General features: G+C 43.3%; 1 protein-coding gene across 4 annotated transcripts in view; it reads right to left on the bottom strand.

Moving 5' to 3' along the window:
* The window catches only part of LOC147610137 (stomatal closure-related actin-binding protein 1-like), a 36,965-nt gene extending 11,388 nt beyond the window's left edge, over window positions 1-25,577 (bottom strand). For 2 of the 4 annotated variants that reach the window (XM_086786921.1, XM_086786922.1), the window contains exons 1-7: window positions 24,950-25,570; window positions 24,741-24,869; window positions 24,527-24,619; window positions 20,601-20,741; window positions 20,450-20,518; window positions 19,986-20,069; window positions 8,897-9,077 (exon numbers count right to left, since the gene is read on the bottom strand). In XM_086786921.1, coding sequence (XP_086643047.1) covers window positions 8,897-9,077; window positions 19,986-20,069; window positions 20,450-20,518; window positions 20,601-20,741; window positions 24,527-24,619; window positions 24,741-24,869; window positions 24,950-25,228 — 976 coding nt within the window. In that variant the 5' untranslated portion in view covers window positions 25,229-25,570. Of the gene's footprint in view, window positions 1-8,896; window positions 9,078-19,985; window positions 20,070-20,449; window positions 20,519-20,600; window positions 20,742-24,526; window positions 24,620-24,740; window positions 24,870-24,949 lie in introns of all 4 variants that reach the window. The other 2 variants (XM_086786923.1, XM_086786925.1) reach the window with 2 other exon arrangements.
* Window positions 25,578-27,129: the final 1,552 nt, after the last annotated feature.

The raw sequence follows: 27,129 nt of genomic DNA, 5'->3' as shown, positions 1-27,129 counted from the left end.
AAAACCAACTCAATTACGAATTTCTATTTTTTCCCTATAAATAGGATCATTACGCATTCATTAGAACCATCATTAAAAGATCAAGAGGATCCATTCGTCAGAGTCTATAAGGCAACAAGGACATACTAGTGGATCAAAGGAGCTTCTCTTGTCCGATTGGAAGTAGAGGGCTACAGGGATCTTTGGTATGCATCATGAAGTTATGAATAAACAAGATCATTTGCACAAAGTTGTGAATCAGCAAGATCATTGTATGTTTTCACAATATATAGTAGATTAGGTCTATCTCTCCTTCTCTTATGTGTCTTTGCTAAACAAAGGATTAGCGTCAATCTTCTTTGCTTAACATTAATCAAGAACACACTTCCGCAACCCATGTCAGAAGAGGAGACGACAAGCAACAGGTACAAGTGAATGCCTTGGGAAGGCAAAGCCAACAAGAACAGACCAACAGGTACAAGCGACGGATTAGACTCCAACATGTACAAGAGACGGCTCTGACTCCAGCAAGTACAACAGTCGATGACACACTTTCCAACACAAACAAGAACAGGCAACGACAGACAGCTTACTAATGATGGAAAGCGACGGCATGAATAGGGCATGGCTGATATAGACGACGGCATCTCTCTACAAACTTTTTCTTTTTTAATGAAACCATTGTCCCATTAAGAAAGAAGAGAATATACATTCATAGCTGTGGACTCAGAAAGGGCTCTATAGAAATAAACAAACCGCCGGATAGAATCTCTAGAGGAGAGCAACTGATTCCGAGCATGATAGTCCACAAAGCCCAAAATTTGGTCCAATCAAGGAAGTCAGTATAGTCTGGTAGGGGAGGAGAAAGGGAACCAAAAACCCAGAACATTTGACCAAAATGTCTCCCCGGAAAATGAGCCTGAAGATGTGCAAACAAATCATCAAGAAAATCACGAGAGTGCGAACAATACCACAGAAGGTGAGGCAGTGTCTCTGTAGGATAAGAGCACCACCTACAAGAAGCAGAGGCAATGCGCCTTCGTACCAAAAGAGATCCAACTAGGAATACTCCAACCAGACATCTCCATAGAAACAATCATTGCTTGAGGGGAAATCCTCTCGTCCAAATTCTTTTCAATGCAGCTTTCCACCAAGCAAGAGATTTTGACAAATGCCAAACGCGATTTGCATGATCCTCAATCCATGAAGGTGGTAAGAGCAACTTATAAGCCTTCGCTGCAAACAAGTTGTCAAATGATATAGGGGTATATCTTGAAAGTTGTCTATCAAAACACCAATCTTGGATTCTAAGTGATTCCTCAAGCATTAGGACTGGCTGAAAGGGTTGAAGGGTTGCATTATTTCCGAAATGAGTCTCCAAATTGGTATGTGGTGCATCCCTAAATTGCATTGCTTGACTGCACGTAGGAAGGTAAGAACATAACCATTTTCATCCACAACATCGCATACGCGACAAATTCCCAATGTGGAAAGATTGTAGGCCTTTCTTGGTTGAGACAAAGCAAGCGGTGGATCAAACACCCTGCTCCAATGAATACTTTGTGAAAGAAGTGAGTTTCCTTGATTTGGAGGCCTACCTGACCATTGCAAGTGACACAATATAGCTTGCCAATCTCGAATGAGAGCAGTCGAATATGGAGAGCCTAGAATACAACCACGCAAATGCTCAAAGATTATATCATCATAATTGATGATCCAATGACCATATGCATTTGTTTGCATGTTAGTGCACAGAGCTCCCAGCATGCGTTTCCATGGCTAGACTTGCTCTATAAATATATATATCTTCTTAAGGTCAGAAAAATCTAAACTTACGAATTGAGAGATTTGAGAAAGAAATAATAGTGAAGAAGGACAAAGACAAAAACAAAGCATTTGAAAGATCAAAAATAAATAAACTAACAAGCCTAGCTACGAGAGAAAATCAAAAGATAATATCAAACGAAGACTTTTAATTAAGACATTAACAAAAAAAACAAACAAACAAACAAACAAAAACAAACAAACAAACAAACAAAAAACAAAAACAAAAAACAAAAAACAAAAAAAAAACAAAAAACAAGAAAACAAAACAAAACAAAACAATTACATGAATGAAAGAAACTTTAAAAAATAAAAAATAATAAAAATACACTTCTTCTTAATAAGAACTTAAACCTTTTGATCTGAGATACTAAACAACAACACAAAACAGCAAAACAGAGAACTGTAAACTCTAGACCTAAAGCACTTAAGAGCCAGAACCAAACATTAAGCTAAACTTTAAAAAAGACTTCGACTCAAAAGTGCAACCATTAACTCCAATTGCTCTATAAATAAACGTAGAAGAGTGGCTTTTCTTGCCAGTATATGATAATGAATGTTAAGAACATTGAGTCCACCATGCATTTTGGGCGAACAGATAAGGTCCTGCATTAATAAACGTAACCCTTTTCTATCTGCCTTGGTTTTCCATAGGCATTCCATTGCTTTAAACATGAAATTATCAATCTGTTTGCTCGACCAAGGTAAGAGCAGAAGATAGATCTAAACATATGCCTTGATTATTGATTGTACTATACCCAACCACACATGTAGAGGCCATGTAGATAATTTCCAATATTCTATTTTAGAGTGCAATTTTGTCATCACCCATTGAGTTTCATCTTTCAAAGACAATTCCCAACCAATGGGATAACCAAGATGCCTGAATATCTCTTTAGGTGGGATGATCTAACCCGGCCACAAAAGCTGATTCCAAAGAGAGAAACTTTGATTTTTTTTAACTTTACATGTAATCCCGCAACCACACCATAGAGGGACAGTGCTTTCATGAGAGTCCTTACATTAGCCTCTGTATTCTTGGGAAAAAGAAAGAGTCATCAGCATATGCCTGTGCTACAAATTGTGTATCATCGGCCATGGAGAGGCCATGTAGTTGTTCATCTCTTGTCAATCTGTCCATGTAAAGGAGCAATGGATGAGTCGCAATGACATACAAAAGTACACTAAGCAGACAACCCCGCCAAACAGATTTCCCAAGATACCATGAGGCTGAAAGTTCTCTGTTCGAAATGCAGTTAGTTGATTCCTCTTAATAAAGCCAAAAGATAACATTTTTCATTTTAGGCCCAAATCCCTCCCATTGTACTGTATCAAAAGCCTTAGCTATGTCCACCTGCATGATAAGAACATCCTAATCTGTATACTTGGCATATTTAATGCCAATATACACATTTGCTATATTGTCAGTGATTTGTCTTCAAGGGACAAATCCATACTGCACACGATGCAAACATGCATGTAAGACACCTTTTATTCTATTAACAAGTATCTTGGTAACCAATTTATATATGAGTGGCATTAAAGATATAGGACGCCAATCTGATATAACTTCACAAAGCTATTTTTTGGGCAATAATTTCAACAAACCTTCTTTCCATGAAGATGGCAAGCATCCAACATTCCACCAGTGATTCACCATAAGCAAAATTGGCGATCTCAAAATATCCAAAAACATCTGGAAGAACTCCACTGTCAAACCATCCCAGCCTGGAGACTTCCATTTACCTCCTTTCAAAGCATCATCCAGTTCTACATCCGTGAAGGGCTCATCCATAATGTCAGCCTCTTGGCATGTAATGATGGGCATAACCTGATGTAAGAAAAGCTCTCGTGCATCAAGAGCCTCTCTTGAAAGCGAGAGAGGGGTAGCAAAAATGCGAGAAAATTAATCATGGCAAGCATTAGCATGGCAAGCGTCACCAAGCTCTTATTTTGTGCATGTCCAGGTACCATCTGTTCTTTTAACTCTTGTAATGCAATGTTTTTTGCTGGAAGCATGGAGACTTTTGAAAAAAGATTTTGACCAGCAGCCTTTATCAAGCAATGGCTTCTGCCTCGCCCTAGTTTGCCATTTATTAAGCTTATGTACATCAACATGACGAAGACAAATTTCAGCTTGTATTAACCGCTGCTGCTCATCATTATTCAACTCTCTAGAATGACTGATTTCAGTGTACTTTTGTATTGCCAATTTTGCTTGCTCAACTTATCTTTTGTTCTCTCCTATATACCACCTTCCATAGTCTTATATCTTGCCACACAAAGCCGAACCAAGCAAAATCTATGTCTTCTTGCATGTGCATGAGAAGATGATGCACAGTTGTATGTACCAAATAAGCAAAAAGAGCATGCGGCGAATGATCGGAAAGACGCAATGTATGATCAATCCACATCTTACATGCGTATGCATCATACTGAGCAGCATTGAGAAGGTACCATCTATCCAAACATGCCCAGTAATGCAAAACCGCATTATGATGAAACGTACAACCCTTTGACTGCGGCATGAGTTGTGTCCACAAATCACATGCATCCAAAGAAGTCATTTATATATACCTAGATGAATCCACGAACATGCCCAAATTCACCTTATAAGAAAGTGCAATTTATAACCTCATGGTACTCATCCACAAGAAAATAAACCATCCACTCCATCATGCATAGTATAGACTAGATACTACGACATCCCCACTAACGTCATTAGTGCCCAATAGTGGGTGTAGAACTTGGTATTAATATATGCTCCCACACACACGCTCCACGTGCGCGCGCGCACACACACACATACAAGAGCATACATTTATACAAAGGTCTGCATCCAATCTTGCCTTTCAGAGGACATTATATGAGACCGGTGAGTGGCGTTATCATGGAAATCAGGGAAATTATTAAAATCCCCTATGATGAAAGCATTCAAAATGCATGGGTAAGCGCGTAAGGAGCGCTACATCTCAGCTCTATATGCTGAAGTTTGCAAAGCATAAACACTCGCAAATTCATAGAGTTCTCCTTGAATCATACATTGTACCACGAGCCAACAGCCATTCGATCATTGTAGGCTGATACATGCTGTAAATCATGCTTAACCATCATGAGGGTACTAGAAAAAGATCAAGATCCTACATAGAAGATTTGATATCCAGAGAAGACTTCTTGTCTTCCAGCAAAACTATGCTGATTATGCTCTTGCAAACAAACCACATATGGATGCATAGTATTTACATATGACCAAAGCAACCTCCATTTATTCACATCATAGAGGCCTTGTATATTGAAAGTAAAACACTGGATTGGTATAGACATATTTACAGTGTGAGCAATGTAGAGGCTACACCTCAACTTGCATGGTAGCCTGACTGGTCAAGTCACCATGCAAAGGACATTCTACAATTTGAAAATCAGCCATATTTTTGTGCATGAAATTCTCTGTATCATGTGCAAACAAAGAATCACCTTTGACTACTGCCACCCACATCCTTCCTACTCCTGTAATATTGCCTCAAGTGTCAAGCACAGGGTATGCGAAGCAGTTTAGAAGCTCCTTCCGTCCAATTGCGAGAGACAGGGGTCCTTGTCTAGTCTACCATGTATCAGAGTCAGCTTTGTCTTTATCCTTCACATTCATCACTCGAGAACCTGTTGAGACAACTTTTGCTTTTCCTTTATCTAAACCTGCAAGCTGTGAATGATTTACATTTTTGCCCTTTTGAGTTTGCACAGATGGCATAGGAGTTGTTTGAGGAGAGGACATGGCTGCAAACAGGCAGTTGCAATAAAAGCGAAGGACATTCTAATTACATATGTCCAAACTTTTTGCAAGTAAAGCAAGAACTTGCAAAATTTTTCCATTTAAGCTTAAAGAAAACTTCCTATGTCGGAATCCCTTGTATTTCAATATCCATTGCAACCTTGTCAAGGGTTTGTTTGTCTATATCCCAAAGGATACAGAATCTGTTAACACTGCCAAAAGATCTGGGAGGGCGGCATACAACCTTACCCATTGATTCAACTAGAAAAGACAGTGCAGGCGCATATAAACTGGGAGATCCACCAAGGATGGCTTTTATACATTGGCCAACATCTGAGCAGGCATTTTACCTAAGGAAAAAAAAGATTGCTGTTTTTTGAGATAGTCTCGTAACAGGGTCGAAGAGTACATGACGAGGGATTTTCAAACGGAAATCCAACACAAGCGCATGATGCATCCCATGATCGTCGGATGTCTGCAAAGCCTTCCTGAAGAGTGTCGCAAAACTGTTGCAATTCGGGATTGTCACAGTGGAAAGGTTACGAATCAGGTTGTGAATCAGAATGCGATTGTCTGCGTTTAGGATCAACAAACAATTCCCTTCTATGATAAGTAGCTATAGATTGGGCCATGAAGAAAAAGAGACAAGAAAAAAAGGAAGAAGATACAAAAGGCACCAAAAAAAGGAGGACATTGACACAGAGAAGAGGAGAGGGGAGCAAAGAAAAAAATAAGAGAAGCAGGCAAATATATTCAAGACAGAAGGAATAGGAGAGAGAAAGAGAAAGGGTGCACACACAGTCACACACACAACCACACCCAGAAAGAATACAACGAACAGCAAGAGAGGGAGCAGGTGACAGACATAAGGACACGCAAGAACTGCAGAGATGGCTACTGGCGGGAGGAGGCAAGATAGACAACGCTGCAAAGGCAGCAGACATGAGGAGCGCAACCAGCACTGCAGACTCAACAAGGGAACAAGGGATGACAGGAGCCAACGCTACAAAGCAGAAGGCAGCGAAGGACGGCAACCAGCAGGCGGCCTTGCACAGGCAATAGGCAGCGCTGCTGAGCTCCACAGATTCGCGTCTCACACCACTACACACACACACACACACACACATATATACATATATTTTTACACTAAAAAAATGCAAGGTTTGTAACATACGATACGTTAGAAACTCACCTTGTATGACCACAGTCTATAACATGTCTTGTTGCAGCTTGCTACAAGTCAACCTCTCAATCTTCTACCCCCAAATGTTTTTAACTCGATAAGGGTTTGAAAGTTTCTAAAACATATTTGGGGACTACATTTATGTAAGAAAACGGATCCAAAGGCATTAGAATAAAGCACATAACAAATGTATGATTGATGGGCCTAACATTTCAAACGTTTTCATACTCATCATACTTCCAGGCGTTTGACGTCCGATAAGTATGATTGAACTATGGCAATCAAAGCAATCAAAGCAATGCCAACAATCGAGTGGAACTACCTGCTTAAGAGGCCATCAGCTTAATAGGGTGCAACATTCAAGCTTTGGATGCGCATTAATGGATCCAAGAATGTACTCCCTAAAGACATAATTAAGTTGGGCTTATTCCTAAGGGGAGATCGTAAAATTATAAATTCTTTGAACCGAGAAAGATTTTTTGTTGATGTACTCCCTAAAGACATTCAAGCTGGGCTTGAAAGAGACTTCTATTAAGTATGAATAACCTTACAAAAATCATGGCTGGAAGCTGGAACAAAACAAAACCTCATCCCAAAATGTAGGGTGATCTCAACCAATATGGGGCACAAAGGTGCCAAGAGAGTCCTGTTGGGGTCGTTGAGAAAAAGATCCCTTGATCCAAGTCCCTCATGAAAATAGTGCACTTTGCATGCACAGATCTAGAAGGTCCCTGTATACGAGCCCATGTGGCCATAACAGTGTGAGTAACATCTCCCCATATAGTACAAATGCATTGAGTGTCGTATATCTGAGTGCCATCAATAGCCTGTGTGTATATGGCCCTCCAAATCTGCCAAGCTGTGATACTGGCAATGAGCTCCCAAGTAATATCAATTCTCAGTAGAGGTGGTCTATACTGGGTATGAGGAATATCTTGTAACATGCAACGTTGGGCCACACCTCCGCATATCATTGTGGTGGTGTCCAGATCCTTGCCCTCAAAAAATATTTATGGGGCAGACTGAGTGAGCCAAGCAATAGCGCCCGAAGTAACATAAATGGTCTCTCTCCTCAATCTGCACATACACTTGAACTATAGAGCCCCAAATCCTCTAAGCAACTCTACACCCCCATATACAATGTTGCACTGTCTCAAAAGCTACTTGGCATCTGGGGCAGGCGGGGGTATACTCCAAAAATAGCCCTCCACTGATTAGTGGGATGGCCACCATGTAAAATTATAAAGTCTTGAACCACTAAGGCATGGGGTAGTGTTATAATTATTTATTGATAAGAGCTTATAAAAGTCAGTTATTACTGATTATTACTTACCCACACAGGGTAAGTCCTGCGTGGGACACTCCAACGGACCCTAATCGGGCATTAGTTGTGCTCTAGCCAAACACTGGAACAATGGGCCCTGTTGGCATTGGAAGCCAAGGTTTTGGGCGGCGCTATGGCTGGGTGGTGAGGTAGCCTGCTCTCTTGCTACATTGCTGTTGATAGTTGTCTCTGACACACGTAAACCAGGTAGGGATTGGTGTATCGACCCTTACACGAGGGAGACTCTTTCTCAACTATTATCAAAAAATATAAGCTTAAGGAAAGAATGGACTAGGGAGCAGTAAAGGGAATCTTTCCTCCCTGAGATAATGGGGAAGATTCGTCTTCACCATTCCCAGCCGTCATGGTCGTGGGGAGGGGTTGACAGGTCAGTTTCTTTTTTAAAAAAACTGACACCTCAATTGGATCTGACTCGTTACAAAATGCATGTGCGCCACACAAGCTCTGTAGGAATATTTTCCAGCGCTGCTAATGTATAGGACTTTTATTGTGTAGAAGGAAGAGAAGTGGGTTGTTCAGTTGGACGTACTTTACCACAACCCACAAATTGAGAAGTTTACTAGTTATGGTAAAACAGCTCATAGCTAGATTCAAAACTCAAGTTCATTCCAATGATTATGAGTAACCCAGTTGTTGCGGTAGGGAGGCTCTACGTAGTATGGTATGCACAGTGTTACTCTCATTACAAGATGCTTGAAGATATCTTCAAAGCCATATGCTTTCTCAACAACTTAATCAGTAGACGTCTCTCAACAACTTATTCAGTAAAGCACTACAAAACGTCAATTCAGCTCACCTGAAATAAGTTCAGTCTTGTTGCCTTCAGCACATATGCGATGCCATTGGAAATTGCATTGTGAAAGATCTACAGTAGATTCATCCAAAACAACCACTTGCAAGCAGGAGCCCAAGGATTCTACACCTTCGAGTCGAAAGACCTTGCTCTTTTCCCCATCTAGTGCTTGAGTTGCCTCCAACTACATGAGAAACAGCTCAAATTATTCTCTCTCTCTCCCATGTATGATGTACTACATCCCACCATCTCCACTGGGTGGAATTAGTAGTATACCACTTATCATGATTGTACATCTATAGCATGCTAGACAGTGAGCTGCATATGACTAGGATTAGCTTTTCATTTCAGTTTTTCTTTCCATGATACTCAGGACATGGACTTGTTGTATACAGATTTGTCTCATAGGCCAATCTGGCCTTCTTTTCTTTTTTCTTTCTCTCTCTCTCTCTCTCTCTCTCTCTCTCTCTCTCAACGCAAGAAAGAGGATGAGTTATACCTACTTTTCTTAGGGCCAAACTACAAAGAGGCCTAGAGGAAACTCCGAGAACATCACCCCCCCAACTATCACCTGCCCGGACACATGGCACTCCTATGCATGCTCCCTCTATCATATCCCCCATCAGCCACCTCTACCCCCACCACCTCCACCTTCTTCACAAAGGGCATGGTCCTCAAGGCCATTCGTAGACTACATAATGGCCGAGCCCAGGAACACTGCCGAGTACATCTCACATGCCGATGATACCCTGGCGCCCTTACTAGCCTACATGTTCAATAGAGTCCTTTTGTGAAGGATTTCCACCCTCTTGGTCTGCTAACACCATCATCCCCATCCTCAAAGCCAAAGATCCACTTGATCCTAATAATTATAGGACGATCATGATTGGTCACACATTGGCCAAACTCTATGGATCAATGCTAGAGATGGAGCTCAATTCATTTGCAGAGAGACACGGATGCAGAGCCTCGAGACACGCACGCTGTCAGAGGAGCTACTCTAGCCTTGACCACATTTTCACCCTCCATGCCATCATCAAGGAGAGTAGAGCACAACATTAGAGGATTTACTGCTCCTTTGTGGATTTCCGTAAAGCTTTTGATACTCTACCCTAAGCCCACCTCCTACACCGTCTACAGGAGATGGGAGTCCCATCTGACATGGTTTGGAGCATTATGGCCCTCTATGAGTCGGTCACGTGAAAGCCCCCAGGAGGTACATTGCAAGAGGTTTCCAACACTATTGGGGTGAAACAAGGCTGCCCTCTATCACCCACTCTTTTTGGACTCTACATTGATGAGATCTCGAGCTTCATTGACGGATTAGGCAGGGCTGTTCCCACACTGGCAGGCATATTCATCCCCCTACTACTTTATGCGAATGACATCGTCCTCCTTTCAGATTCAGCCAAGGGGCTTCGAGGCAGTTGGATGCCTTACAAGACTTCTGCACTCAGCGGGACCTCTCTATTAACATTGGTAAAACCACGGTAATGGTCTTCAATACCTCCTACCCCTTCACATCCAAATTGAGCTTCACATCCTCCCCTTCAGTACAATTTGGACTCCCCTTTTCTCCAGCTCTCTCATGAGGACACCAATCGGGTTTTCCAATTAGATCTTCTCAGTCTCTACACCCATTGCACATGGATCACACCTTCAGAGCTCCCAACGAAGATGCGAGATCACTTCCTCACACTCACTGAGGATGGATTCATCTGGCAGCCAAGCTACCTGAGTGTTCACATGTCCCATGCCATGCGGATTGCGATTGGCCAGATACAGGTTTCATCCCACCACCTCAGAGTGGAGACAAGGTAGAGCTGAGCACGTCTTTAGAGCCGGGGAGCTCATACGGAGACCCAAGAAGGAGAGGATCTGCCAATTATGCCACACAGAGGTTGAGACAGAGGAGTATTACATATGTCGCTACCCAATATACTATGAGATTTGCAGGAGGTTTCACTATTTGTTTCATGAGGGATTTGGTCCACTCTCCAGGATCATTAACTTCTCGGGACAACGTTGCCTAGGGCTCTTCATGCTTGAGCTCTGCAGACACAGGGAAACTTCTTTGAGAGCTTCACCCCCAACCACCCTGACCCCTCTCTCACCAACTAGCTATCACCAGCTTCTTCTGGACCCAATGTCATGTGCATGCACATGGACATGCTCATTCTTGGGCTAATCCTTGAAGGGCGGCAAAATAAATAGAGCATTTAGAACTTGAACAGGGCAAAGGAGGACACCGGATTGGATTCTCTTTGATCAGGATCTGGCCGACATGGTTCTAAGGGGACTAGTGGGCTGGTTGGCCACATTTGTGGATTTAATGTCCACAGATACTGGCCGACGGCCGCAGCAAATGAAGGTGTTCTTGGCCCTATAAAAGGACTCAGCCTAGGATTCATAGAGCTATTCACTTCCTCAAGGGATTGAGTCATAGACTAAGGATAAGATAGGCGTTTTCCACCTTTTGAAGGGCAGCCTATGGCTAGCCAAAGTTGTACACCTTTTTGTACATCATGAATATATTGAAACTCGGCTATCTCTCTCTCTCTTATTGAGGAGGGACGAGCACGAGGACGGAGGATATATTGTTGTTTTGTAAACTTCCGCAAAGCATTTGATACGGTACCACGTGCCAGGCTTATGAGGAGACTACAGGATATTGGTGTCCCTAAGGAGATGCAATGGGGAGTATACACTTTGTATGAGTCAGTGATAGGCAGAGTACGTGCCCCAGGGGGCTTGTCAGATGCAGTGAACAGTACTATTAGGGTGAAGCAAGGCTGCCCGCTTTCACCCACGCTCTTTGGGCTATACATTGATGAGGTCTCAGACTATGTGGATAGATTGGGTGGCCCAGGGGCGAGCCTAGCTAGGGTGTTGATACCCATCCTACTATATGCAGATGACATTGTGCTTATCTTAGACACTCCTGAGGGACTACAGAGACACTTGGATGCATTGCAGTCTTTTTGTGTGGACAAAGATCTCACAGTGAACCTTAGTAAAACCAAGGTTATGACATTTAATACCACACAAGCATGGGTGACTAGAACACAGACATAGTTTACGTTTAGAGGAGATCTAGTTGAGTATGTCAAATCCTGTGTGTACCTGGAGGTGACCTTCAGAGGGCCGCGGTTTTCTATGAGGGAGACAGCAGAGGCTAGACTAGCACGAGGATTTGCAGCTTTGGGGGCACTTGAGAAACAGTGCGCAGACATACAGTTTCAGGAGCCACGCACGAAACTATGGCTATTTGACACTCTGGTTACATCGACACTTCTCTATGGAGCAGAGATATGGGGGCCTAGTCTTTTCCATAAGAGGAATTGGCAGGACAGGACGGACCAGAGAGAGACTATTACGATGAATGGCAGCATATGGAAAGGCCATTAGTGATGATGATTGCACGCATTAGTGAGATGGCTTTGTTTTCTTTCTATTTTATTTTTTCTTCCATGATGAGATATGCCATGGACATTATTGTATCACTTTGGTCTCATAGTCCCATTGGGTCTTTAGTAGATGATTAATCTCTCTCTCTCTCTCTCTCTCTCTCTCTCTCTCTCTCTCTCTCTCTCCCCCCGATGCCTAGGACTCTACCTAATAGAGCTAAGTCACCACAAAGATCTTCTATGCAAAGATCACCACAAAGATCACCTATGCAAAGAGGCACAAATGTAGACCCCAGATACATCAGCCCTCCATCACAAGCTTCTTTCATCCAACCTAGGATGGAGACCTCTGCCGGTGACCACAAGGGATCTCTCACCTCGATGCCCCTACTCGCCATGGGTCTATGCACGACGACGTTGCTACAAGAATAAACGGTGGATCGTGCGACATCGTAGCCAAGCCACATTGAAAGTCAACATTTTTGTCGCCTTGACAACTGCCGTGAGGGACAACCATATGATTGCTATGCTCGTCTGCGGATTTCTTTTTATCTTCCTCGAGAAGAGTGCCACGAGTAGCTATCGACACTCTCTAGATGGTCATCGTGAACAACGAACAACATACAAGTGCGCATTGTCATAAACCAAGAATCATTGAAGCCAACATGGATATAACCACTTCTATTGGGGGAGTGCCTGATAGAATTTGTGCATCTCAGTGTTTTGGGGATCTACCATTTATTTGGTATTTTATCTATTTTCTCTTATTTATTTTGTCCACAGCCAGTCGGCCAGGTCCCTACTACACTATATAAGGACTTCCCAATTATTCACTCATTCATCCACTTCCCTTGCACATAGTTCACTCAGTTACTGGCTATTGCCATTGTAAAGCTTTACTGCTGTTATAAAAGGTGATCTTGTCCAACTCTCTCAATCTCCTTTGCACTCTCTCATATGTTTACTGTTTATGCTTCCGCCTGTGCTATCTCCTTTATGGTATCATACGCTTAGGTCCAGGCTGCTCCAAGCTCTGCAAATCTGCCTGCCGTCACATCTTTGCCTTGCGTTTTCTACCCTATCTCCTCCTGGCTGAAGATCAGCCCCAAACAGTGGTTGCGTTTTCACACACTACTGCGTTTTCTGGTCCAGCCCACTTCTGGTTGCTGTCGGCCAGCCCTACAGGCTGTGTTTTGCTCTTCAGAGGCAAGTTTTGAAGTGTTTTGGCTCTGTTTTCTTCTTCAGAATCTGTTGGTGGTGCGTTTCTTGCTCATGGTGCTGCCAAACAAGTGGCTCTTCACTGTCTTCTTCCTCCACAAGTCCCTGCCCTTCCGGTAGGCGGTTCCCGGTGGATCTTGGACTGTTTGCTACTGGCCCGCCTCTTTCTCTCTATGGTTTGAGAGGGGGCTGATTGTTCCTGGTGCCTCGCTTCCTTGGTAAGCACTTGAGAGAAGTGTTTGAGAGCTGAGATTTGTCCTTTGTTGTTGTGGATATGGCTCTCCCTTGTACAAACAAGGATGACAAGTTGAAAGGACCCAACTACGCTCATTGGAAGCTTTAGATGTGGGTCTGGTTCATCCACAAGGGTTTGTGGGACATTGTTCAAGGCGCTGAAAGGAAGCCCGAGCGTCCTCAAAACTCTAGCCGATGGACTCAAGATCAAGAGGATGAATTTGCTGTGGAATTACAAGACTGGGAGAATCGGGACTCGAAGGCGCATTCTGAGCTTGTGCGGACCATCACCGAGGAGGTCTCACCAACAGTGCAAACTCTCACCAGTGCTCATCAGGTATGGTCAAAATTGGAGAATCTCTTTGCACGAGATTCATCGATGAGGGCAATTACCTTGCAGGGGCAGCTCTACGGCTTGTTATTTCCTGAAAACAATTCCATGCAATCTTTTCTCATGAAGGCCAAGGTTATCCATGACCAGTTACTGGCTATGGGTGGTGCTTTGTCCTCTTCTCAGCTGGCTGCTCTTATCCTCACCAAGCTTCCTCCAGACCATGATGTGATTTCTCGATCTTTGCAGTGCCAAATCACATCCACTCAATTGGATTTTGATGATCTTAGCTCCCTACTTTTGGAGGAAGAGTCCGTTCTCGTCTCACAGGGTAAGTTGAAGGTGTTAGCCAACAATTGTAACCAGGCACTTTCCTCAGTTTAGAAGAAAGGTCGGAGTCGCTGCTTTACTTGTGGAAAAAGAGGCCATCTGTCCAAAGATTGTTTGTCCAAGAAGAAGGACAAGACCAAGGGCAAGGCTTCATCTCAGAGAAAAGGCAAAGACACGACACAGGATAGTGATACAGATTCTAGTACCACTTCTAGGACTCCCAGTCCGCTTCTGGCTCAGGAGACCCCATATGGTGTACTTCTCTAGTACACATGCAGTTTCCCCCATGTGCTTCCAGCTAGAAGAGGCTTGTGGGCCGGAGAGGGGGCTGATTGCAACTCCACTTACTGGTGCATGGGGACCATGATTCGGAGTTCCAAGCATTAGACATCTGGCAAGACATGGTTATCTTTGGTACAGCAGAGATTATGAACTGGATCTGTTCCAAATTCATTGTTCGAGGCTTTTGGGACGTGATGTGTTCCATCCACTGTTGGGATTATGAGCGTGGTGTGTCCAACAGCTCATCATCTATTCTTGGACTTCATCACACACTTGTGTAGGAATTCGTGGCTAAGCAAAGTTCCTTACTGTTCGTGGTGGCATCTTGTTTTGAGGAAACAGGTTGGTGGGTGTCACCAGCCTGGACATTTCCCAGTATGAAAGGCCAGGATGTCTAAATATTTGGAAGTACAAGCTTTGGGAATGGGGATTATCCTAGAATACAAAGGACCACACTCCTAAAATTTAGGAGTTGCTATTTTTGACCCGACTCCAATGGAAATTCTGTTCGCGTCATTACATGTGGAATTGAGAGATACCAAGAGTTGGCAAAGTGCCTATGACAGAATGTCTACTAGTTGGGATATTTTTAGAGGTAAAGATTATGGGAGAACCCATCTCTTAAATTAGGACATGTGGCAAGAAAGTGGATCAAAGTGGACATGTGGCAAGAAAGTGGATCAAAGTGAGACAAGTGGCCTCACACTTGTCGCTCCAGCTATCGTGTGGCTCTCCACTTGTCATCATAGCCTTCTCTTTCCATTTTCACTCATGGGAGCCCCAAATCTATAAATTGAAGCCCTCTCTCTTCATTAATGGAGACTCTCTTGCTACACACTAGCCTCTACCACCGTTACAGGCTGCCCTAATGATGGCTACTCTCTTTCTCTCTCTCTTGAAGGCTGCCCACGAAGAATACCGGCTGTTGGGGACTGTTTTGGAGGCTTCCATCGCGAAGAAATACTGAAAGCAAGGGTATTTAATCATTTATTATGATTTCTAGCCATTGTACTTGTTGTACCGGCCCTTGTACTTGCTGTACCAGCCACTGTTCTGGCTGTACCAGCCCTTGTACCAGCTGTACCAGCCCTTGTACCGATTGTACTAGCCATTGTACCTACTATACCAGCCACTGTACCTGATGTACCGGCTGAATGGATGTTGTACTTGCTGTACCAGCTCTATTGCATGAAGACCCGTGGTTTTTGGGAAAGAATCAGTACCCACACAGAGGTATATGGATTACATTGTTGGCTCGGCATTTCTACAACCTGTGTTCTGGTAGCCTCGTGTTGGGCTGTGTTATGGCATTTGTATATGGATAATCCGGCATCTCTCGTGGGGAGAGTAAGGCCCTCAAAGCTTGTACATGATATTATTCTCCTTGGGTAATAAAATACTCCAAGGGAGGGGGGTCGGCCCATTCCGGCCTCTATGCGGTGTCACATGTGCAAGCTCCATTTTCAACATTTGTGGATGTTTTGTCCAGCTTTATGTTTTATGCAAAGTGATGATGGATATGTGTTAAGGCTGTGGCCATGTTTAAATGTTTTAATATGCATTGATGGTATCAACAAGTGTGCCAAAGGCCCTAGTCTCCCGGGCACCGCCGCGAGTTACAGTGGGTGCTCTCTCCGAGGTGATTCCAGTATTCGCGGTACTGGAGGGTCCATGTTTACATCTTCATTGACTTATCTTCTTCCGACTCTTGCACACTGTGAGCTGTAGAGGGGGTGTTAGAATTTGCGCATCTCTATGTTTTGGGGATCTACCATTTATTTGGTATTTTATCTATTTTCTCCTATTTATTTTGTCCAGGGCCAATCGGCCAGCCCTAGAGGCAATCGGCCAGGTCCCTACTATACTATGTAAGGAGTTCCCAATTATCACTCATTCATCCACTTCCCTTGCACATAGTTCAACACTCAATTGCTGGCTATTGCCATTGTAAAGCTTTACTACTGTTATAAAAGGTGATCTTGTCCAACTCTCTTGTGACATGTGAGAGATTGACCGTCGTAAACACAACCTTAGGCTGACTAAACTTCACTTAATGATGCTTAAGAAATAGACAGATAGTGTCCATGCAATGCAATGCAGCTATATTAAAATGAATGGGTTTACAATGAGATCTAGATCTATGATGCTGTCCTAGATGAAAATCCTTTTCGGGATGAGATGGATGAGCTGAATGCTGAAGATGAGGATTGTTCCTTGCTCCAATGCTGAGAATATGCTGATTTGATGACTATCTGCTGGATGAGCTGCTGTCCCACTGACTTTCCCTTGTCTCCTAGGAAGGAAACGCTGAAGGGAATGCTTGGAACTAATGCGATGTTGTCTGTATGCTGAAAAGCTGATGTACTCATGCTGAACTGATGAACAGATGACGAACTGATGCTCTCCTTGTTGCCTAAGAAGGAAACGTTGAGGAGAGGATGATCAATGCGTTGCTGATCTGAGATCTATGAACTGAACTGAGATGAAGGACTCAATGGATGCGTTTCTTATATATATGTGGGAATAATGCTGGTCGGCCAGCCTTGCTGCTGTCGGCCAGCTCCTGGATGCTCACGACCTGCCATAAATGCATATCTGTTGTCAACTGGTCACAACATGCTGTCGGCTAGTCATAAAGTGCTGTCAGCTGGTGCTAACAACCCCGACCTGATGCAACTAAATGCCTTATATGCTTATGAAGGCTAAGGTACTGATGTTGGTGCTGAAACACCCCCATATACATGCTTATGAAGGCTAAGGTACTGATGTTGGTGCTGAAACACCCCCATATACATGCTTATGCTGATATATGCCTGAATAATACTTAAATGTCCTCCTTAATGCTTGATGATGCCATGCCACTTGTACACCTGATGGGTGTGCACGTGACATCTCTCAATCTCCTTTGCACTCTCTCATATGTTTACTGTTTATGCTTCCGCCTGTGCTATCTCCTTCAGTGCCAACAACACGGGATTTACTTGCTCTTATTCTACAATAGTTGCATAGCAACAAGCACTTCAAGAGGATTTTTGAAAGCCATTATAGGAGTTGGCTGGAGTGTCTTCACGTTCTTCAACAAATTTAACAATTTTTTCGGCAAAGATGCCACCACACGAGGACATGTTTGTAGACGTGTCTTCACCACAAGAGGTTGTGTAAGTTGATGGGGTTTCACCAGTAGCCCTACAATGTCCGTTGTTCATACATGCATTGCACCAATACTCCTATTGTAACATGGGTGCTTTGCAGAAGCAGTTTAGGATTAGTTTATTGTGATAGATCTAAAGATTAACCCATACACATACTTCTTCTTCATGCGAGATACACAATAGATAAAGATATGACCTAGCCTATTGATGCATTCATATGCATGACTTTACGATGGATTAGTTTATTGTGATAGATCTAAAGATTAACCCATGCACATACTATCCACACTTTGCTATTCATTGGGTACCTGGACAAGAATACAATGAATTGGCACAAATGCCCTTACAATACATGAATCCATCCACGCACTCAACCTCTGAGCTGGCCAATGGTTAGAAGCATGTCCACGTCACACCTCAAAAGAGTGTGCACGTGACATCCCCTCCTGCTTAACTTGGAGCATGGGTGCACATGATGCACATTTGCTCCACGCTATCAATCTGACTGTGGGTTGAGCCTCCAACATGCCGCTATCTCCTTGAACTATGGGCACTTACACATGCCTCTTTGCCTCTATATGTTGTGCTAGCAGGTGTGGGAGCATTGAAGTAAGCGCACCAATTAAAAAGGGTGTTTTATGTAATATTTGTCCAACCTAACAGGCCAACAGCCATTGGACTAGACCAACCAACAACTTCAGCATGTATATAAGCATAATCCAGCATTTTTAGCACATTAAGCATATTCAGCAATAGAAGTCAGCATCTAACATGCAGAAGGGGCTAGAGGTCACCCCTTTGGGGGTAGACCAAGGGCCTAGATTATGTACAGACTTTCATGTCACCTTTTTGTACCATATAATAAAGAAAACCCTAACACCAACTATCTCTCTCTTCTTCTCTCTCCTCTGTCTTAATCATGTTTAATCAGCATCTTGTTCTTAATAAAGCTTAGGGCTGTGGATCAGTACAGTAAGGCTTCCGCGCATGCAACACCACCTAAAGCTCAAGAGCTACTAAAGTACTCAACTCATCCTCCTCCTCAACGGATTCAGAGAGACATGCCTGAACCTCAGGTGTTGCCACCTCCTCTCGATGAATGTGATGACCTCGGAGACCAGTTCAAGAACTAACGGTGACTCTGCACAACTAGAAATTTGTGCTCCTTGATCGACCTGGGGAAGGTTCCCTTGGTATTCAACTGCAACACTCTTGTCAACTTCCTTTGGCTTCACCAAAACTACTTCCACTTTTGTACTTGATCTCATGAATGCAGTCATCATGGCTAGTAACTCCGCACTTTGTTTGGCAAAAAACTCGTCCATCACTTTCAAACATCGCATGTGGGTGCTCCTCTTCTTGGGCTTGGTATTGTTCCTTTTTTCGCTTTGCATTCTCATATGCCTTAATATGAGCTTCTGCTTGCTCCTCGGCTTCATGTCTTCTTTCTTCATATGCCCGAATGCATCGGTCTTCTTATTCCTTGGATGCTCAAAGAAACTCTTCCCAAAAAGCATTTGTGGCTGCCATGAAGAGTTGCTTGCTGGTTTGAATGAAGACACGCCTCTGTGAAAAACAATACGTTCAACCCCTCTTGGTCAAGGCAATGGCGAGGGCTTCATCCCTTTGTGATGAGCAAGGGCAGGCGGAGCAGGGAAAGGCAGATTACCCGAATGCAAAGTCCACTGGGATGCCCTAGGTGTTGGCTGCATTTACAGCCCTCTGGCCACCCCTAGAGGACCCTGCTTGGGTGCTTTATGCTGGCTACGTTTTTCTTCTACAAGCTGCCCTGATGATGGTAATGATTGAGTGTGTTGCAACCTTCATCTTTCCTTAAACATTAATACTTCCGCAATGCATGTTACAAGTAGGCCATTGAAGAACAGCTTTAAATTCATTACCTAGAGGTGGTGAAATGATGTGTCCCAAATAAGAAATTTCTACACGATTGGGATTTACACAGAGACAGTTATTAAATAACACCTCCAGTTTAATCTTGAGATGCTTTTTAAGCTCTTCTTAATTTTCACTATGAACCAAAATATCGTCACACACAACTTCCTATATCCTCTAAAAATTCATGACTCGTTGATTGTGTAAAACTGCTTTTCTACATGTGAACTTAATTCTGGACTCACTTCTTTCCGCAATGCTGTAAGCTCAACAGTTTTCTGGGCAAGCTGCTGCCTTAAACCCTCTAGTTCATGCTCCATATCCATTGCCTGTTAAGCAACCAACGTTAAACAAAACCTCAGAATCTTAGTATAAATATCTCTAACTAACACTTGAAACATGCATCTCAATTTTTGAACCAACGAGGAGAAAAAACACAAATGACACGAACTTCTCATTAAATTGGCCACCTCATCCATTGTCCTGGCCCTCCAGACTCCCCATAACATACCCGGCCTTACAGAAATTCTATTAATACACGTTATGATATCAATGAGTGCATTACTTCACCAACCATCCCCATATAAAGTACAGCTTTTATGGTGCTTAGTTGTAATGCAATATATCCAGTATCGTAATTTTATCACCTCAAGATCCTAAACATAGAATAGAACACAGTGAAACGACACAAACAAGGTTAGATATTCACCTTACTTGACTCATGCAGCATCTTTATTCTTCTGGCTTCTTGCACTTCCCTTCTCATGTCTTCCAGTTCCTTTGAGCAAACAGTGGAACTCATCTTGCGAGTGAGCACATCTCTAGACAAAGTAATAATTCTCAGTCTAATTGTAAAATACCTGCTGGTCTACGATTCCATGGAACTTTTCTTTCTCTTCTAGTCCCTCTTCAATCCTCCTTGCAGCAGCTCTAGTAGCCTCAATCTCTGTATGTGCTAATGCCCTTGCCTCTTCCATCATCCTCTTTGCATCATCAGAAGCCTGACCCACATCCCAACACCAACCAGTACAGCAAATAGTTCAAACCAAGCTTCAGCATAAGAAATTAAAACATAGAGATGAACCACAATATTCAGTTGAAACTGATTTAAATTACCGAAATCTGGAGCAAAACTAGCGTCATGAGAAAAAAAAGGCAAAAGTTGGTGGTGTTGGAAAGTTAAAACTTCCATTCAAAAGTGGAGACTCGTGTTCAATTTGAAGAGCCTTCCTAAGATTACCTTCAATCATAGTACATTGGAAAGAAAGGCCAAACACATGCGTCACGTGCATCACCCATGCGAGTGCCATGTAGGCATGCTTCCTACTTGCAGCCTCCTTCTAGGCAGCAAAGTATGGCCTGTTTGGGGCTATTTTGGCAACCCAAGAGATGCCGGGAGGTGCCCAAGACATGGACCAATAGTTGGGACACAAGTTGGGCACAACGATATGAACACAATAAAGGGCCTTTCTTATGACTCTTTAGGATCATAAAAGCTCTAGCTGACCTGAATACTGTTGGGTGTTTCGGAGTTAGTTGGTGTGAACACCCTCTTTGGGTGTGAACAGCCCTTGTTAGTTTTGGTCAAAAGATAAGGTTTGATGCCTATAAAAGCATGTACTTAGTTGTAACATGGAGTATCATTTGAGTTGTGCAATCTCTCTCTTGAGCTTTGTCACATCTCTCTCTCCACACACACACTCACCATGGCTATCCTCCATCCACCATAGCCTTTCAGCAAAACCTAATGTCTGTCTACACATGCTCCATCCTCGCACCATGAATGCTAACATGGTATCAGAGCCACCTTAGCCACCTCGTCTATGTTTCACATGTCCTCTATCCTTAGCCAACTCGTCTATGTTTCACATGTCCTCTATGCATTTCTCATCAAAGCTGTCGCCATCATCCCTGCTGTCAGGTGCAAGACATGCACAGGCATACTTCAAAGCTAGTCCTGAAGACGCAACATGATAAAGACTCACTAGAACTAGAAGTTAGGAGCATGTAATGCTGTTTTGGCAGGAGATTATCTGATGGAAGAGGTGGTGTTGCTGTTGGCCAGCATAAGAATAGACTAAGGAACCTGTCGGCTGCATATCACATGGATTTTGGACTTGGACCTGGCCGACCAGCAGTCAGCCAGTCCATCAGTGATTTTCCAGCCTATTAGTTGCTCATCGTTTTCTTCATTCTACTCCTTTTGAGTTGGGTCATAGACTAGGACCATAGAATTAGGTATTCTACCTTTTCAAGAAGGCAGCCTATGGCTGCAAAGACAGATGTACCTTTTTGTACCATATGATATACTGAATTTCCAGCTCTCTCTCTCTCTCTCTCTCTCTCTACTCTTTTTTCTGTTGGCGTTTTTTGCATCAGCATGTTCTAGATGGTGTTTAGGACTGAAAGAAGACTCTCAAAGCTTCCGCATGTAACATTGGTATCAGAGCATCAGGCTCAGCAAGGCTAAACCCTGATTCAGTCCCATATGAAGGTGTACAGGTCCAAGGTACAGGAAAGTGCACAAGTAGGAGGCCCAAGCCAAGGAACACAAGACCAGGAAGGACTCCCAGGAGGTTGGTTGGTGGTGTTCCACAAAGCCCAAAGGGGATGGCAGTCCTATGAGTCGGGTGCCACTTGGGGCACCCAGGAAAGGCTTTCAGGCAACGGTTCCAAGGGAGGATGATCCTCCAAGGGGTGGAGTGAGAGTGCCAAACTCATTTCTCAAGAATGAAAACCAAGACAGTGTTCAGAGACAAGGCAAGAACGGAATGGGAATTGGATGGAACAGATGCATAGATCTTCGTCAAAGTTAGAGTGGATTTGGAGGTCGGGCCGGGTGTTTAGTGAAAAGGTTTCCACAAAAGGAAGGATGACATAGGGGACTCCAGGAATAGAATGGGACGATGACAGTCATCCAAGAAACAGATTAATCCCGTCATCAAGTTTAGTAGAGGGGGGTGTCAAGACATGCACATGCATACTTCAAAGCTAGTCCTGAAGAGGCAACATGATAAAGACTCACTAGAGCCGGAAGTTAGGAGCATGTAATGCTATTTTGGCAAGAGATTATCTGATGGAAGAGGTGGTGTTGCTGTCAGCCAGCATAAGAATAGACTAAGGAACCTCTCAGTTGCATATCACATGGATTTTGGACTCGGACATGGCCGACCACCAGTTGGCCAGTCCATCAATGATTTTCCAGCCTATTTAAGGCATAGTTGCTCATCGTTTTCTTCATTCAACTCCTTTTGAGTTGGTTCATAGACTAGGACCATAGAATTAGGTATTCTACCTTTTCAAGAAGGCAACCTATGGCTGCAAAGACAGATGTACCTTTTTGTACCATATGATATACTGAATTTCTAGCTGTCTCTTTCTCTCTCTACTCTCTCTTCTGTTGGCGTTTTTTGCATCAGGATGTTCTAGATGGTGTTTAGGACTGAAAGAAGACTCTCAGAGATTCCGCATGTAACACCTGAAAGAGTGTGCACAAGCGGAAGCAAATAAACATGAGAGAGAGTGTGTGCACAAGCGGAAGCAAATAAACATGAGAGAGAGAAAGATTGCAAGCAAGAACAAGAGAGAGAGAAAGATTGCAAGCAAGAACAAGACCTTTATTAGCTTGAGGTTACAAAGTACAAGAGCCGGCAAATAGGGCACTATTGGATGATACAATGAATAAAAGAGAGCAACTCTTATAAACTTGTGCATGAACCAAGTCGGCTGTAGAAACAAGCCGACAGGACCTCCACGACAGCATATTGAAGATGCATTATTTTAACACCCCCTCTGCATCTTGAAGTGTGCAAAAAATGTCAGAAGAAAACTAACGACAAAGGTGCGACCATGGACACCTCAGCACGGCAAGTACTGAGTACACCTCGGAAAATGCACATGTCAGCTTGTTTTTTTCAGAAAACATAATGCCACTGTAAAGAGCAAAAGAAAATCTGCTTGGCTCCAAACTCTAGGTAGAACTGGGAACACATCACATCTAATAACCTCCAACAAATGAACATGGAACACATCTTGTCCATAGTCTCTGACAACCGTTAGTTCTGGAACTCATCCGAACCATGAAGGAAACTTGGTTGATCCTGGAACTCATTCGGACCATCAAGTGAACTTGTCTGTCTTTATACTTGGAACTCCGACACACGGGTCCCATGCTCCAGATTTAATATAAGAGAGCTTTTGAAAGCCCCCTCTCCCGCCCACAAGCCGTTTCTAGAAGACAGCACGCGGGGGGGATGCCCTTAGGATCAGAGCAAGAGCATGACACTAATCATGTTCTCTCCAGTCTGTAAGGCCTTGGGAGAGCTGGTGTTATCACTAGACGAGTCTGTGTCAATGTCCTGTGACTTGTCTTTGCCCTTCTTTGAAGACTTGCCCTTGTCCTTGACTTTGCCTTTGTCCTTTGACTAACAATCCTTTGACGGGCAACTAACTTAGAAGAGGTCAGGGCAATACCCATTGCCACTAATTGGCCATGGATTACCTTAACCTTGATCACAAACGACTGCATGGAAGTCCCTGGATGGGGTATTGATATCTAGCAATATGATATGGGGAAGGTCCAATGCCTCTTCAAGGACAGGTTTGGTCCATTGTCCCGGGTCATTGACTTTCCGGACCACCGTTGCTTAGGACTCTATTTGATGAAGTTGCTTTGGCATAAGAGCACCTATGTAATGAGACCCTAAAGCTTCCACACACCTCACCGCCCAGTTTCTTTACTTTTGAATAAGCATGGGTACATATCACAAGAGAACTTGCAACTTACTTGTTTGAAAAGAGCTGCCAGCTTTCTGACTTCCAGCTTTTCTTGTGCGAGCTCCGCCTCTCTTTGTGTCAATTGGGAGGATAATGCCTCTACCTGTTTTGAGAAGCCAGTGTTGGAAAAGAATGAGTACGTCTGTATTTTTTATAAGTTTTTATTGTTGAACAAAGAAGTTCGTCTACGCATTGACGGAAGTATGTCAACGGCAGCGACATACGGAGGTAAGAGCTTCTTCCAGGTCGTCTTTGTTGCGTCCGGCGACTCGACCTCGCAGGGCCACCAGAACCTCGCGGAGCTTCTGTAGAAGAGCCTGCTGATCGAGAGAAGCGGCCTCCCGGAACCTCACCTGACAAACAAAAATCTCCTCAGAAAACCATCACTATGGCTGTAGCGCAGAAATAAGAGATGGCAACAGCTGCCTCTTACATCGTCCGAGAGATTTGCCACGGCTGCTTGCGCGGCGGCCTGGCCTTTCTCGAACTTGCTGGCGAGGTCCCGGACGGAGAATCGCCGCTGCAGCTCCGCCAGCCCGGAGGTTTCCTTGGCCACAATCTGTGGGGCGATGGCGGTAAGGGAGGCGGGCTCCTCGTCGTCGTCCATGCTATCGGCGTGAAGGGCGGCGCCGCCATAGCGGAGGAAGAAGCCATTGGGAGGGGCGGCAAGGGCCACGCCCTGCTGCTGGGCGGAGCTGCGCTGCATTTGCATTTCACAATGTTGAGAAAGGCAGCAAGACAAGCGTAATCGGGGCAGGCCTGCAGGATCGATGGTCAGAATGCCTTGGTTTTGAGCAGGGGAAGGAGTCAGGCATGGAGATCGTGGTGGGAATTTGGCCAATGGTGATCGTGTGAGGTAAACATTCAAACAGATGAAGATGCTCAGACATGAATTGTTTTCATTCGGACAGCTTGTCTCTCCTCCAGCAGGGCAGTCCAGAGTCCTAGCCAATGACACCGCACATCTGGTTTCTTGCTTCCCCAATGCCCACCTTTGTACCTTGGTACCTTACTCGTCAAATTTGGCACAAAGCATATCTTCACATTAAATCCATGCCTCTGTATACAAGATGATTGTGGACCTGCCTAAAGATGTACAATCAAAATCTTATAGAGCCTCAGCACATAGAAAGATTAAAGGTTTGATAACATGAAGTATGCGATTAAAAAAAGCCATCATTAAATTACTACAAGACTACTAAGTCCCATGTAGGACCCTTCATGTTCTAAGAATTGGCCTTGATGTCAGAGATAGAAGCATGATGAAATTCTTGCATGTTAATATGTACTACATAAAGAGACAACTTAAAGGGATAAAGAGACACATTCAAGATAGCTCTTTATGTATTACACAAAGAGTCATGAAGAGACACCTTTAAGAGAAAAAACATAAAAGGAACTTAAACAAATTAGAATCTAAGACAAGCAAATCAATGAGGAGTATTTCTTACATTATACATATGCGGTGAATAGCACACCAAGTAAACAATTTATGTTTTTAACAAGAGGGCTTACACATTATGGTCCTTATTAACCACCATTTCAAAGTATTATGGCTAGAGCTAGGCTACTATTTGAAAATTTTAAAGATAATTTTCAAGATGAAGCTTCTTGTTTGTAGTAAGAAAGCCATAAAATTAATTATTGGAAGCAATAACATGGTTTTGCACATAAGTCATCACATGCATGGTGCGACTCTCTTTCGCTTAATAAAACGTTAATCATATATACTTCATTGATCAAAGAAGTAAACATGAAAGGAAAGCGTTTTCTTCATGCTCAAAAAGAATGCCATTAGTTTTGGGAGGTGAAAGACACACTTTAATTGTCTTTCCCAAGTGGATAACCCATCTTGGGTCTTTGTATATTGACATCAAGCTTTAAGAATAGCTCCAAAAAACTAGAAGTAACATGCCAATTAGTGTAAGACACCTCCCAAAATTAATCACAGATTGATTTCCACAAAAGAGAGGCATGCTCGATTGATTCTAGCAACCAATCCATATTTGATGAGATTGCTTCTTTTCTCAATAAATTGTTACTGGTGAAAAGCATCATGATCCCCACTATTAATCTATCCTTCTAATTATTCCTGCGATTATCTATAAACCATGTAAGAATGGGCTCAAGCTTGTGTGCATAGCCGAAGTCCATTATCAAATGAGGTAGCACCCCTCTTTTTCTTCCATTATTGCAACACCACGTGAGAGAGAGTTAAGGCTTTATCAATGAGATAAAGTTCTCCTTTCCCACTTGTGTGTGAGAGGTCGGGCCCTATCAATGATAAAGTTGTCCTGTCCCACTTGTGACAACAAGATTAAATCCACAGATAAGTTGCGTATGTGGAGGCTCTAGTTATTTGGCAACTATGCTTCCATACAACCACTTGTAACCTCCTCCCAATCAATTCTCATGTATCCTCCTCTCAATTCCCCTTGTATAGTTTCTTGATAGCCATCGCTACCTCGTGTCTCGTACTCTGTTTGTAGCATGATAATAAAGTTCTAAAGATCCTTTACATAAGATCTTTGATAAATGTTAATGTTTTGAAGGTAAACACACCTTTGAGAGGAGCACAATATAGGCGATCGCGCAACCAATCAACAATTACAA

This window comes from Cibotium barometz, chromosome 50, assembly GCF_041138505.1.
Source record: "Cibotium barometz isolate CiBa-2024 chromosome 50, ASM4113850v1, whole genome shotgun sequence".
In the NCBI taxonomy this organism is placed as follows: domain Eukaryota; kingdom Viridiplantae; phylum Streptophyta; class Polypodiopsida; order Cyatheales; family Cibotiaceae; genus Cibotium; species Cibotium barometz.
This window is presented reverse-complemented; position numbering and strand designations above follow the sequence as displayed.